Source organism: Tupaia chinensis, unplaced genomic scaffold, assembly GCF_000334495.1.
Source record: "Tupaia chinensis unplaced genomic scaffold, TupChi_1.0 Scaffold143973_1, whole genome shotgun sequence".
Classification (NCBI taxonomy): domain Eukaryota; kingdom Metazoa; phylum Chordata; class Mammalia; order Scandentia; family Tupaiidae; genus Tupaia; species Tupaia belangeri.
In genome coordinates, this window is record NW_006203824.1 from 309,136 (window position 1) to 322,561 (window position 13,426).

At 39.1% G+C, this 13,426-nt stretch overlaps 1 protein-coding gene across 1 annotated transcript in view; it reads left to right on the plus strand.

Annotated features, from left to right (window-relative positions):
* Positions 1-13,426, plus strand: part of UBE2G1 (ubiquitin conjugating enzyme E2 G1) — a 41,066-nt gene that overhangs the window by 24,417 nt on the left and 3,223 nt on the right. Inside the window, exon 5 of the mRNA XM_027767169.1 lies at positions 1,777-1,900. Within this exon, the coding sequence (XP_027622970.1) occupies positions 1,777-1,863 (87 nt within the window). The 3' untranslated portion in view covers positions 1,864-1,900. The remainder of the gene's footprint in view (positions 1-1,776; positions 1,901-13,426) is intronic.

Genomic DNA, 13,426 nt, shown 5'->3' on the forward strand with positions numbered 1-13,426 from the left:
TTTAAATAAATAAACAAACAGTGAAATAAATAAAGTTAAATAATTAAAAAAAAATACTGAGCCTACATCTTTTATAAATAAGGGCTCTGGGACCAGTATGTAGATCTGGTGACTTGTTTTATCTCTGTCTGGTGAGTGCCTGTGTATAGCAAAATTTTAAAAATAATAATAATAAATAAAATTAAATAAATTATTTTTTTAAAAGTAAGGGTACTATCATTTGTAACGGTTAGATTGTTGGAAAAATGCATCATGACTTTTCCGACGATCTAATACTATTTTCATATTTTTAAAAAATTATTGTCCAGTCCCTATTACAGTCCATGTTATTATCCTAAACTTTTTTAAAACATTCACATCTATAGAAAAGTTTTATTATTTAAATTAATACCCCTTCACTCTTCTCTTAGATTCCTCTTCACTTGGGTTCACCAGTTATGGAGGTTTTATAACCTTTTGGGGTTGGTTTTTGTTTGTTTGTTTGTTTGTTTGTTTTGAGAGGTTTTTATTATAGGGTGTGTGTGCTCACCAGAAAGAGACAAAGAGCGAGAAATCACCATGCTGCAATCCCTTCTTCTTCATTCTCCTCTTGGGATCTTGGACGTACACGCATACTCGCCTGGCGTGAGTTTAAGCCATCCGGTCCACAACTCAAACCACAGTCGATTATGTGGGAGTCCAGCGACATAGCCATTACACCATCTACTGGTCCCTCCCTACTCAGTCTTAATCAGTTTTACGTGATCATTTTCTGCGATTTCCTTCCCCCTTTGTACATGCCCTTTTCTTACATTTAGTTAAATAAGCTGAGGTAATTACAGGTATTAAAGCATTTACAGGACCAGCAGTTGGCGTTATGGCTATGTCACCGGACTCCCATGTAGCTAACCGTGGTTCCAGTCCCAGACCTGGTGGTTTAAACTCACGCCGGGCGCATGTGCGTGCGTTCCCAAGATCCCTAGAGGAGAATGGAGGTGAAGGGATTGTGGTGTGGCCATCTCCCCTGGGGGTAATTTCTTGGTTTCTGTCTCTGTTTTTCTGGCGAGCGCATGCACCTTATAGCAAAAACGTCTCAAAAAAAAAAAAGGCATTTGCACATTAATGTTTAAGCAAGCAACTCTAAAAAAATAAGGCATTTATCTACATAACCATAATATTTTTTATACCCAATCAAATATAATTTCTGTATATGTTCAGTTACCTAGTTTATGTTTCCACAGTTGTCCCTCTAAATGTTTAAAACATTCTTTTCCAGTTGTACTAATATTTTAAAACTCTCCTGACCCTCTGGCCTATTAATTTTTGTCTTCCTTAGCTCCATAGTAACCTCTCTGTATATGTCAACATTATTTCTTCACAGTCTATGTAATGATTGGTTTTTGATGAGTCTTGCTTTGAAGGCAAAAATTGTGTTCCAGTCTTTATAGGGTGGGCAAACCAGACCTCCCATGTGGCCTTAACTTGCCATGCGGCAGTGTCTCCTAGCATGCACTACCTTGACTGGTTCTGTAAATACCAAGAACACTTTTTTCTTTCTATAAAAGAAAATTTAAAGACAGAATTTTTCCTGTAAAGGTAATTTGTGTAGGAGATTTTTGCCTCTCTCTCTACATAGTGCCTTGTAAAAGCATGTTTTTCTAATTTTCTACATTGTCAACTTTTCAACATTTTATCTTGTTCAGTTTACCAAAGGGTTATATTTGAAATTAAAATGTTATTTCAGATTATAAGGAGGAGTTTTCAGAAAATCATTTCATATTACTTTTATATCTACAGAAAGAATGGAGGGAAGACAGAAATGGAGAATTTAAAAGGAAAGTTGCCCGTTGTGTAAGAAAAAGCCAAGAGACTGCTTTTGAGTGACATTTATTCAGCAGCTAGTAACTTCACTTATTTCAGGGTAAGTTCATTTGAAAAATTATACTAGTGTCTTTGCCTTTTGTAGTTGCCATCTGAGTTTTTAAAAATTGTGTGACTTGACTGTTTCTATTGCCTGTTTCCATTGACTTTTCTTTTTCTTTTTTTTTTTGGCACTAATACCTAGAAGTCTGCTGATTCTCAAAGCTGCAGCATAACCTGCTTGTTTTTCCCCTTTAGTACACACAGCTTTTTTTCCCCCCAATAATAATTTACTTATTTAATTCTATTTGTTATTATTATCTTTTCAATTTCATCAAGGAGAGACCGAGAGAGAGAAAAGGGGAAAGCAAGAAAGCAAGCTACCAGGTTTGAGACTCAAACTGTGGTCGGCCATGTGGGAATCCGCTGCCTTTTACCACCACACCACCTGCCAACCCCACACAATAGTCTATATTAATATATTTAACGAGATAGTCTGTATTAAAGTTGTTAGTATGGTGATGCTGTGTTTCCTTCTATTGATGGTAAAAGTTCTAATGGTAAAGTAGTTATTTCAGTTTGATTTGGTTTCTTCTGTTTTACCTTTTGGTTTACCATCCTGATCACTGGTGGACATTGATATTATCTTATATTGATATTATCTGTATTGTGTATGGTAAAAGATATCTTAATGTTTTGTTTCCTTTTTAAAAAAAGAAATGCAGTATTTCATAATTTGTTGCCAAGATCTTTAAAAAGCTGCTATAGGATTTTTTTGTGTTTTTTGTTTGTTTGTTTGTTTTTTGTTTTTGTGATTGTTTTTTAGGTTTTTGTCATAGGGCATGCTCTCCAGAGAAACAGTGAGTGGGAAGTGAGAAATCATCTTCCCAGGGAATGGTCACACCACAGTCTCTTCTCCATTCTCTCAGGATTTTGGACATGCACACACATGCATCTAGGTAGGGTTTTCAGGATGCCAGTTACGGGACTCATACCAGTCTACCGTGTGGGAGTTCAGAGCCACCTAAGCACCATACCACCTGCTGGCTCTTTTTTTTTTTTAAGTTTTTTTTTTCTGTCTCCTTGGTCCTTTTGTATTTTTGTTTCTATTTAAAATATTTTAGACAGAGTCACAGTGTGTGGTGATCATTCTTCTTCTGCCTTCTGAGTAGCTGGGATAACAGTGCATTCTGCTCTACCCAATTTTTAGAGTGAACTGAGTATTGAACTTAGGCTTCCCCTGCGGCTGACTAGCAACATCAGCCAGTGTATACTACTGCAGCTAGGCCTCTCTCATTGGTCTTTACTGACAGTGCTAATAGGAAAGTCGTCTCTTTTATTGCAGAACATGTTTTTATCTTAGGTCTAGCAAGAGGTCAAAGATGGAAGTCACCCTTTTGACTTAGAGGGAGATGTAATGTATTATAGATAAATTTACCACTTGCATATTGTTTGCTCTTTTTTGAAAAAAATCACATGTTGGGGTGATAAAAATTATGGGGCTAGCCAGTGGCATGGTAGTTAAAGTGGATACTGGCGAGCGCATGCACCTTATAGCAAAAACGTCTCAAAAAAAAAAAAGGCATTTGCACATTAATGTTTAAGCAAGCAACTCTAAAAAAATAAGGCATTTATCTACATAACCATAATATTTTTTATACCCAATCAAATATAATTTCTGTATATGTTCAGTTACCTAGTTTATATTTATGTTTCCACAGTTGTCCCTCTAAATGTTTAAAACATTCTTTTCCAGTTGTACTAATATTTTAAAACTCTCCTGACCCTCTGGCCTATTAATTTTTGTCTTCCTTAGCTCCATAGTAACCTCTCTGTATATGTCAACATTATTTCTTCACAGTCTATGTAATGATTGGTTTTTGATGAGTCTTGCTTTGAAGGCAAAAATTGTGTTCCAGTCTTTATAGGGTGGGCAAACCAGACCTCCCATGTGGCCTTAACTTGCCATGCGGCAGTGTCTCCTAGCATGCACTACCTTGACTGGTTCTGTAAATACCAAGAACACTTTTTTCTTTCTATAAAAGAAAATTTAAAGACAGAATTTTTCCTGTAAAGGTAATTTGTGTAGGAGATTTTTGCCTCTCTCTCTACATAGTGCCTTGTAAAAGCATGTTTTTCTAATTTTCTACATTGTCAACTTTTCAACATTTTATCTTGTTCAGTTTACCAAAGGGTTATATTTGAAATTAAAATGTTATTTCAGATTATAAGGAGGAGTTTTCAGAAAATCATTTCATATTACTTTTATATCTACAGAAAGAATGGAGGGAAGACAGAAATGGAGAATTTAAAAGGAAAGTTGCCCGTTGTGTAAGAAAAAGCCAAGAGACTGCTTTTGAGTGACATTTATTCAGCAGCTAGTAACTTCACTTATTTCAGGGTAAGTTCATTTGAAAAATTATACTAGTGTCTTTGCCTTTTGTAGTTGCCATCTGAGTTTTTAAAAATTGTGTGACTTGACTGTTTCTATTGCCTGTTTCCATTGACTTTTCTTTTTCTTTTTTTTTTGGCACTAATACCTAGAAGTCTGCTGATTCTCAAAGCTGCAGCATAACCTGCTTGTTTTTCCCCTTTAGTACACACAGCTTTTTTTCCCCCCAATAATAGTTTACTTATTTAATTCTATTTGTTATTATTATCTTTTCAATTTCATCAAGGAGAGACCGAGAGAGAGAAAAGGGGAAAGCAAGAAAGCAAGCTACCAGGTTTGAGACTCAAACTGTGGTCGGCCATGTGGGAATCCGCTGCCTTTTACCACCACACCACCTGCCAACCCCACACAATAGTCTATATTAATATATTTAACGAGATAGTCTGTATTAAAGTTGTTAGTATGGTGATGCTGTGTTTCCTTCTATTGATGGTAAAAGTTCTAATGGTAAAGTAGTTATTTCAGTTTGATTTGGTTTCTTCTGTTTTACCTTTTGGTTTACCATCCTGATCACTGGTGGACATTGATATTATCTTATATTGATATTATCTGTATTGTGTATGGTAAAAGATATCTTAATGTTTTGTTTCCTTTTTAAAAAAAGAAATGCAGTATTTCATAATTTGTTGCCAAGATCTTTAAAAAGCTGCTATAGGATTTTTTTGTGTTTTTTGTTTGTTTGTTTGTTTTTTGTTTTTGTGATTGTTTTTTAGGTTTTTGTCATAGGGCATGCTCTCCAGAGAAACAGTGAGTGGGAAGTGAGAAATCATCTTCCCAGGGAATGGTCACACCACAGTCTCTTCTCCATTCTCTCAGGATTTTGGACATGCACACACATGCATCTAGGTAGGGTTTTCAGGATGCCAGTTACGGGACTCATACCAGTCTACCGTGTGGGAGTTCAGAGCCACCTAAGCACCATACCACCTGCTGGCTCTTTTTTTTTTTTAAGTTTTTTTTTTCTGTCTCCTTGGTCCTTTTGTATTTTTGTTTCTATTTAAAATATTTTAGACAGAGTCACAGTGTGTGGTGATCATTCTTCTTCTGCCTTCTGAGTAGCTGGGATAACAGTGCATTCTGCTCTACCCAATTTTTAGAGTGAACTGAGTATTGAACTTAGGCTTCCCCTGCGGCTGACTAGCAACATCAGCCAGTGTATACTACTGCAGCTAGGCCTCTCTCATTGGTCTTTACTGACAGTGCTAATAGGAAAGTCGTCTCTTTTATTGCAGAACATGTTTTTATCTTAGGTCTAGCAAGAGGTCAAAGATGGAAGTCACCCTTTTGACTTAGAGGGAGATGTAATGTATTATAGATAAATTTACCACTTGCATATTGTTTGCTCTTTTTTGAAAAAAATCACATGTTGGGGTGATAAAAATTATGGGGCTAGCCAGTGGCATGGTAGTTAAAGTGGCTAGATCCATATAGCCAACTGCACAGTTTGAAGGCTGGACCCAGTGGCTTGGAAAACTCACCAGGTGTGTGCACATGTGAGCGTGTCTAAATTCCTGAGAAGGGACTGTGGCATGGCCATCCCCTGTGAGGAGTGTTTTTTCTCTCTTTCTTTCTCTCAGGAGCTCATGTGCCCTATAACAAGTAAAAATAGAAAGAAAGAAAAAGAAATGATAAAATGTAGCATCTGAAGCATCACAGTTCAGCCCAGTGTTTTTCCCACATCAACCTAAAGGCTCAATATGGTGGTAGGTGCCTATAGTCACAGCTACTTAGGAGACTAAGGCAAGAGGACTGCAAGCTAAAGGCTGGCCTGGGCCTACATGTGTTTGGAAGTGCTGGGCACGGTGGTGTGCACCATAGTCCCAGCTAGGAGGCTGAGGCAAGAGAATGGAGCACAGTTGAGATTCTGTCTTTAAAAAAAAACTGAGGGACCAGCAGATGGCATAAGGGTTACATCGTTGGACTTCCACATGGCTGACTGCAGTTCAAGTCCCAGACCCAGCGACTTGAAACTCACCCTGGGCACGTGTACGTGCATGTGTGCCCAATATCCTGAGGAGAATGGAGGAAAAGGGATTATGGTGTCCACCCCCTCGGGGGGTGATTTCTTGCTTTCTGTTTCTCTGGCGAGCACACATACCCTATAACAAAAATCTCTCTTTAAATAAAAAGGAAGAAGGGTGGTAGTATGACATGGCCCCACTTGTGGGGCATACTTTCTCTCTCTCTCATGCACTCACATGTATACATGCCCACTGGCATTGAAAAAAAACAAAAACAAACCCCCATAATTCAGGTTCATTTCCTGTACCTATCACCTACTTTTAAAAACAAATAAATATTGGTCAAGGCTAGAGTGTCAGGAAAGACCGAGAGATTAGATTGTAAGAAAAGAAAATAGAAGCCATATTTCGAAGACCTGTCTTACAGCCACTTCATCGGTTTGTAAGACATGAACTTGAAATAGCTAGCAGTTTGATTCTTGAAAAATCTCTGGGGGCTGGCAGGTGGCATGCAGGTTAAGGGTGTTGGACTCCCACATGGCTGATCGCAGTTTGAGCCCCAAACTTGGCAGCTTACTTTCTCACCTTTCCTTTCTTTGCATTCTTAAATAATTTATTGTGCATGCTTTTTTTACTGTATATATGTAGAATTATTACAATGAATATATTCTTTGTGACTTTTATTGCATAACATAATCTTGAAATTTATATTTGTTGTGTGTAATAAATAGTATTTCACTAAATATTTTATCTTATACTCTATTCTGCTTGTAGGTATTTTTTCTTTTTAAAAAATATTTATTTAGTTTTATTTGTTATCATTATTATTTTTTAAAAAAAATTTGAACAGACAGAGAATGGGAAAGTAAGAAAGCAAGCTACCAGATCTAGGACTCAAACCATGGTCAGTCGTGGGAGTCTAGCACTTTAACCCCCATGCCACCTACTGGTCTCTGCAGTTATTTTTCATTTGGGGTGGGGTGGTGTTCTTGATATTGCAGAGTGTGACTCTGCTTGTTTCCCGCTTTCTGTGTACTGCCAGAGTTCTCTTCCTTGGATACCTAGGGGTGGAGTGATTGACTTAAAGATAACATGCATATGGGACCAGCAGTTAGCATAATGGCTATGTCACTGAACTCCCATGTAGTCGACTGCGGTTCGTGTCCAGGACCCGGTGGCTTAATCTCACGCAGGGTTCCTGTGTGTGCATGCCTAAGATCCCGAGAGAAGAATGGAGGAGAAGGGATTGCAGTGTGGCCATCCCCTGGGGGGGGGGGGGATTTCTCGCTTTCTCTCTCTCTGTCTCTGTCTTTCTGGCAAGTGCACGCACCTTATAGCAAAAATCTCTCCAAAATATAAAAAGATAACATGCATATAACTTTGATTAGATATTGCCAAATTGTTTGTCCTAAAATGTATCTGTCAGTGCTCATTGCTAGGGATAAGGATGCGATTTCCTTTATGCCCTTTCCATCATTTAAGTTATGAAAGGTTTTATTTTGGATGTTGTGAAATGATCGTATACTGTGAATGTCATATGCCTTGTCCTAGTTACCAGTAAAACCTATATCATTCATGTGTTTGACTGTTGAGGTTTCTTCTGTGAAATTTCTGTTTAGGTTTTTAACTATTTTTTTGTTAGGCTATTGATTTGCATGCAGGCTTGTCATTTTACTCTCTGTGGTATCTTTTTCAGGGAAGGTCATGGCTGTGTACAGAGGTTCTTAATTTTAACATAGTTGAGTTTATTAGTCCTTTCCTTTATGGATTTTAATTTTTTGTGTTTTTAGAAATCCTTCTTGGGACTAGCAGGTGGTATGGTAGTTAAAGGCACTGGACTCCCACATGACTGACCATGGTTCAAGTCCTGGACGTGGTAGCTTGCTTTCTTACTTCTTTCTCTGTTTCTCTCTGATCAAATTGGAAAATAATATAATAACAAAGTCTAAATAAAATAAAATAAAAACAATTCTTAAAAAAAAAAGAAATCCTTCTCTTCCTTGACTTAAAAAAGCTACTTTTCATACTCTAAAAGTTTTATGGTTTTGCCTTTTATATTTCCCTAAAACTGCTGAAATGGATTTTTCTGTATGGAATTATGTAGGTACTGAACTTCCCTTTGCTTGGTCTCCCCTAATGTATACTTGTCGACTGCCCCATTTATTGAGAAGTCGTGTGACTGTGTAATAAAATCACAGTTCCGTGTATTTGTTAATCTGATTTGGGCCTTTTTGGTTTTCACTGGTTGATTTGTTTATCCACAAACCAGTATCACACTTCTTGTTATTTTTATGATTAAATGGATCAAATGCAAAGGTGCAAATCAGAATTAAAGAAAAAGTCTTCTTTTCATGTTTACCTCTCTAGTTTCTGAAAGGATATATGTGCACTTTTGGATATCCTAAGATCTATCCTCATCATAGCCTAAAATTGTTGGAAAGTTTATTTCTTCCCCTTACCACTAGATCTTCCAATAACTTTGCAGTTTTCCAACCTGTTTTCAACATCTTGTTTATTTTTATCTGAAGTTTTATTTTCTATTTTTGATTATGATCCTTCACTTACCTGGTTATTATGTCTGTTACCTCCCACACATTTGGCCAATGGTCCTTTTATTTGATCTTTTCCTTATTTTATTTTTGGAGAGGCTTTTGCTATAGGGCGCGTGTGCTCGCAAGAGAGACAGAAAGCAAGAATCACCCCCCAGGGGGGATGGCCACGCTGCAGTCCCTTCTCCTCCATTCTCCTCTCGGGATCTTGGGCACACACGCACACACGCCCGACGTGAGTTTAACCACCGGGTCCGGGACTTGAACCGCAGTTGACTACATGGGAGTCCAGCGACATAGCCATTACACTAACTGCTAGTCCGGATCTTTTCCTTTCTTTGACTCTTGCTTGTCACCACCTTAGAGTAAATTTCTTGTTAGTAGATTTTTCCCGTCCTCTCCTGGTATTGAACATGCTTCATGTATGCCTTCCCTGCATGGTTCTTTGTCCTGGACATGGCTCCCATTTTAGTCCTCACAGAGTTCTGCCATTGCTTTGTGCCTTTTATGAGTGTTACGTCCTCTTAAAACCCTCAGGGCTTGCTCTGTAGTCAGGAGAGCTTTCTGATAACAAAGAAGAATAAAATAGCCATATTGAAGCCTAAGCTTATTCATAATTTTACCTTACAAACAGTATTTTATAAATTTAGAAAATAATCATGAGTTTTATTATATTCACCTTGATAATATATTGAAAATTAACTAAATAATACTAACGAAGAGTAACAAACATTTTATAAGGGATTGTATATTATCTGCTTTACTAGTGGGACGAGTTAATTAATGTTTGAACCATAACACATATGTGTGTATGTCTTCTATGTCCCTTTATTAGAGCACCTAGATTAAAGTCCACAGGCTAGTGGTTAAGGGAGGCATCCCACATGGCCAACTGCAGATTGAATCCTGCCCTCAACAGGAATCTTGAAAGTATAGGGTGTGTGCGTGCATGCCCCAAGTCCCCACAGGATAAAGAAAAAGAAGAGAGGAGATTGTAGCATTATGCTCCAATGGAGGGTGTTCTCTTCCCTTATCTCTGCCTGGCAATTGCATGTGCCCCTCTGACAATTAAAAAAGAGTATGGGACCAGCAAATGATGTAATGGTTACATCATTGGTCTCCCATGTAGTCAACTGTGGTTCGAGTCCTGGACCTGGGAGCTTAAAACTCACACCTATCGCTTGTGTGTGCGTGCCCAAGATCCTGAGAGGAGAATGGAGGAGAGGAGATTATGGCACGGCCATTCCCTCTGGGGTGTGATTTCTTGCTCTCTGACATGCCCTACAACAAAAACATCTCAAAAAAAATCAAAGTCTACTTTGCAGAGAGGTAAAGGCCAAAAGTAATGTTGAATCAAAATGCCTTACTGAATAGAAGACCTGAAAAAACACTGCATTACTGCTGCACCACCATCCTACCCCTGTTTGCTTTTTGATGGCTGCATAGTATTAAAGATTAAGATTTGTCCATAAAAAGAAAAAAGAAAGGGACCAGCAGTTAGCCTAATGGCTATGTTGCTGGACTCCCATGTAATCGACTGTGGTTCGAGTCCCGGACCCAGTTGCATAAACTCACGCCAGGCACGTGTGCATGCGTGCCCAAGATCCCGAGAGGAGAATGGAGGAGAAAGGATTGCAGTATGGCCATCCCCCCCCGGGGTGATTTCTCACTTTCTGTCTTTCTGTCTGTCTCTGTCTTTCTTGTGAGCGCACATGCCCTATAGCAAAACACCCCCCCCAAAAAAAATATTAAGATTTTTATCTCTAGAGGGCCAGATGGTAGAATGGTGGTGGTGGTGCAGTGCTCGGCAGTACTCATTCCATGTGGGAAGGTCTCAGGTTCGTGTCCCAGGCCTCTCTGTGTACCCTGGATATACACAAGCATGTCTGTGGTCCAAGTTGGTTGAGCATGGGAATGGATTACAGTGTGGAGACCCTGTTAGAACTGTCCTTCTTACTCTCTCTCTGTCTCTCTCATGGAAGAAATAAACAGATAGACAATAGACGTATGCCTTGAAATGAGAAGCAACTCCAAAAACAGATGATGATGAGAGCATTTCAGTTTTTGTTATGAGTATTTGTTAATCATCTACCACTGTTTTCTAAGGGAGAAAAGGAGATATAATAAATACCATGCATGCATTACCCTGGCTATAAAGAGCTGTTTTGTCTAGCCAGATAGATCAGGTATAAACACATGAAGGGTTGAATCACATTGAGTGCTAGTGGGAAGAGAGGCAGAGCATGACTGTGAGAAGTCAGCACATGACTAAATACTGAACGTGTAAGACAGAGCTTGGAAGTACGGGTGCTGGTTACATTGAAATTCTCCAATGTGCAGTTCAAGGTTCTATTGGTGCAGAGAGCGGAACTCACTGGGGACAAGGACAAAATTGTGGACATTTTCCCACCATTAGAGACAGAGACAGAAACACATGGACAACATAGGTAAAGAAGGAGCGCTAGAAGAGGAAGGTCTTACAGACCTGAGAAGGAATGTGGATATGGGGGTCCCCAGTGCCACCATAGGAAAAATGAAAAGTTCAGTTTGAGGGGGAACAAATCAGTGGATTGGTGGTGGAGTAGGGAGTACTCTGGTGGCAGTGTGGGAGGAGTTGGAACTTTTGGAAGCATTTGTGTGTAGGCTAATGGGGGAAACTTCCCTCATAGTAGCTATTTTCCTCATGGATTGCTGTCACTTAAGCGAGGTCGAGATTATTGGAACATGTATTTCTGAGTAAGGAGTTACTTTCATTATTGTCTTTAATGTTAAAAGGTGATTTAGTGCCAGCTGGTACCATTGTGTTTGAGGTGGCTCGACCCCACATGGCTGACTGTATGGTTTGAGTCCCAGACCTGGTACCTTGAAAGGCATGCTGGTGCATGTGCATGCATGCCTAAAAGGCTGAAAGAAGAAATGGAGAGTGGATTGTAGTGTGGCCATCCCGTGGAGGTGCTTTCTCACTTTTGTGCTCTCTGATGAGCATATGCACTATTTAGCAAAAAAAAAAAATTTTTTTCTTTTTGCTGTAGGGCACATGCACTCTCCAGAAAGACAGAGACAGAAAGCAAGAAATCACCCTCCTAGGGAGGATGGCTGCTGCAATCCCTTCTCCTCCATTGTCCCCTTGAGATCTTGGGCATGTGTGCAGATGTGCCCGGTGTGAGTTTAAGCCACCAGGTCCGGGACTCGAACCACAGTCGACTACATGGGAGTCCAGAAACATAGCCATTACTCCAACTGCTGGTTCCTTAGCAAAATTTTCTTAAAAGGAATTCTTTTATTTTCATTTATCATCATCATCATTATTATTATTATTATTATTATTACTTTTAATTTCGTGAAAGAGAGAGAGGGAGAGTGAGAAAGGAAGCCGGTAGGTCCAGGACTCAAAACATGGTTGGCCAGATGGGAGTCCAGTGCCTCTACCACTTGACAACCCCTTTAACACAATTTTTAAACAGTGGTTTGTTTGGTGGCCACTCTGTATTTAGATCTTTTTTAAAGATTGGGTTGTGTAGCCACATAGAAAATTAATGATCTGATTTTCATTCTAGAAATGAAGTCCTGAAGTCCTTTAGAACTAAGCTATGTCCAGATTTGTAGGTTAAAAAGCAGAAGTAGGCCTGGGTTGTGGTAATGCCAGTGATAGGATATCACTATGTGAGGCCAGCACCGCATGGGACACGTTTGGTTCCAGACCAACCTGAAACAGGCTGGGGCAGTAGATGGCATAGTGAGACCCTGACAAAAACTAAACAAAATAAAACCCTCTCTCTGTCTCTTTCTCCCATTAAAAGGTGGGGGGAAGGAAAATGAAGAGAAGGTTTGAAGGAAGCATGCACAATGGACATAATTTCAGTAAATTACAGCACAGGGGCTGCCTTCATAGTGCAGAAGTTACACACTGCAAAGGAAACGGAATCTCACTTGGCTGACCAGAGTTCTAATCCTGGTCTCTTAGGCTTGGAAGATATGCCAGGCATATAGGAGCATGCCCAAAGATTCTGACATGGAGAATTAGAGGAAAAAATGATTGCAGTGTGACTAGGTTCTATTGGGCAATGCTTAGTCTTTCTCTTTCTCTCCCATGTACACCCCTTCTGGCATCATCATAATAATAATAAAAATAAACATTGAAAGCATGGAATTTTAACAACAGGCAGTTATATTTTAAGTTAACATTGGCATATGTGTATAAAAATGTAAATATTTTAGGTCAGCATTATATTTAGAGTGTTAAAGAGGTAAATTCACTTTTCACATTTATCTTTCTAGAGAAAAGCATGACAGACTTGCTTTTTTATATTGAGACTTTTTCTCTAGTCAGAATAAATTTAATTCAAAGGAAGGGATGGGACCAGCTGATGACTGAATGGTTACATTGCTGGATTCCCATGTAGTCGACCATGGTTCGAGTCCCAGACACTGTGATTGAAGTCCCAGACCCCCGGCTTTAAACTCATGCTGGGTACGTGTGTGTGCATCCAAAAGCCCAAGAGAATAGAGGAGAAGGGCCATCCCCCTGGGGGGCGGGGGTGATTTCTCACTTTCTGTCTCTCTGGTGAGCATATATATCCTATAACAAAAATCTCTCTTAACAAAACAAAGGTAGGGAGCAATAG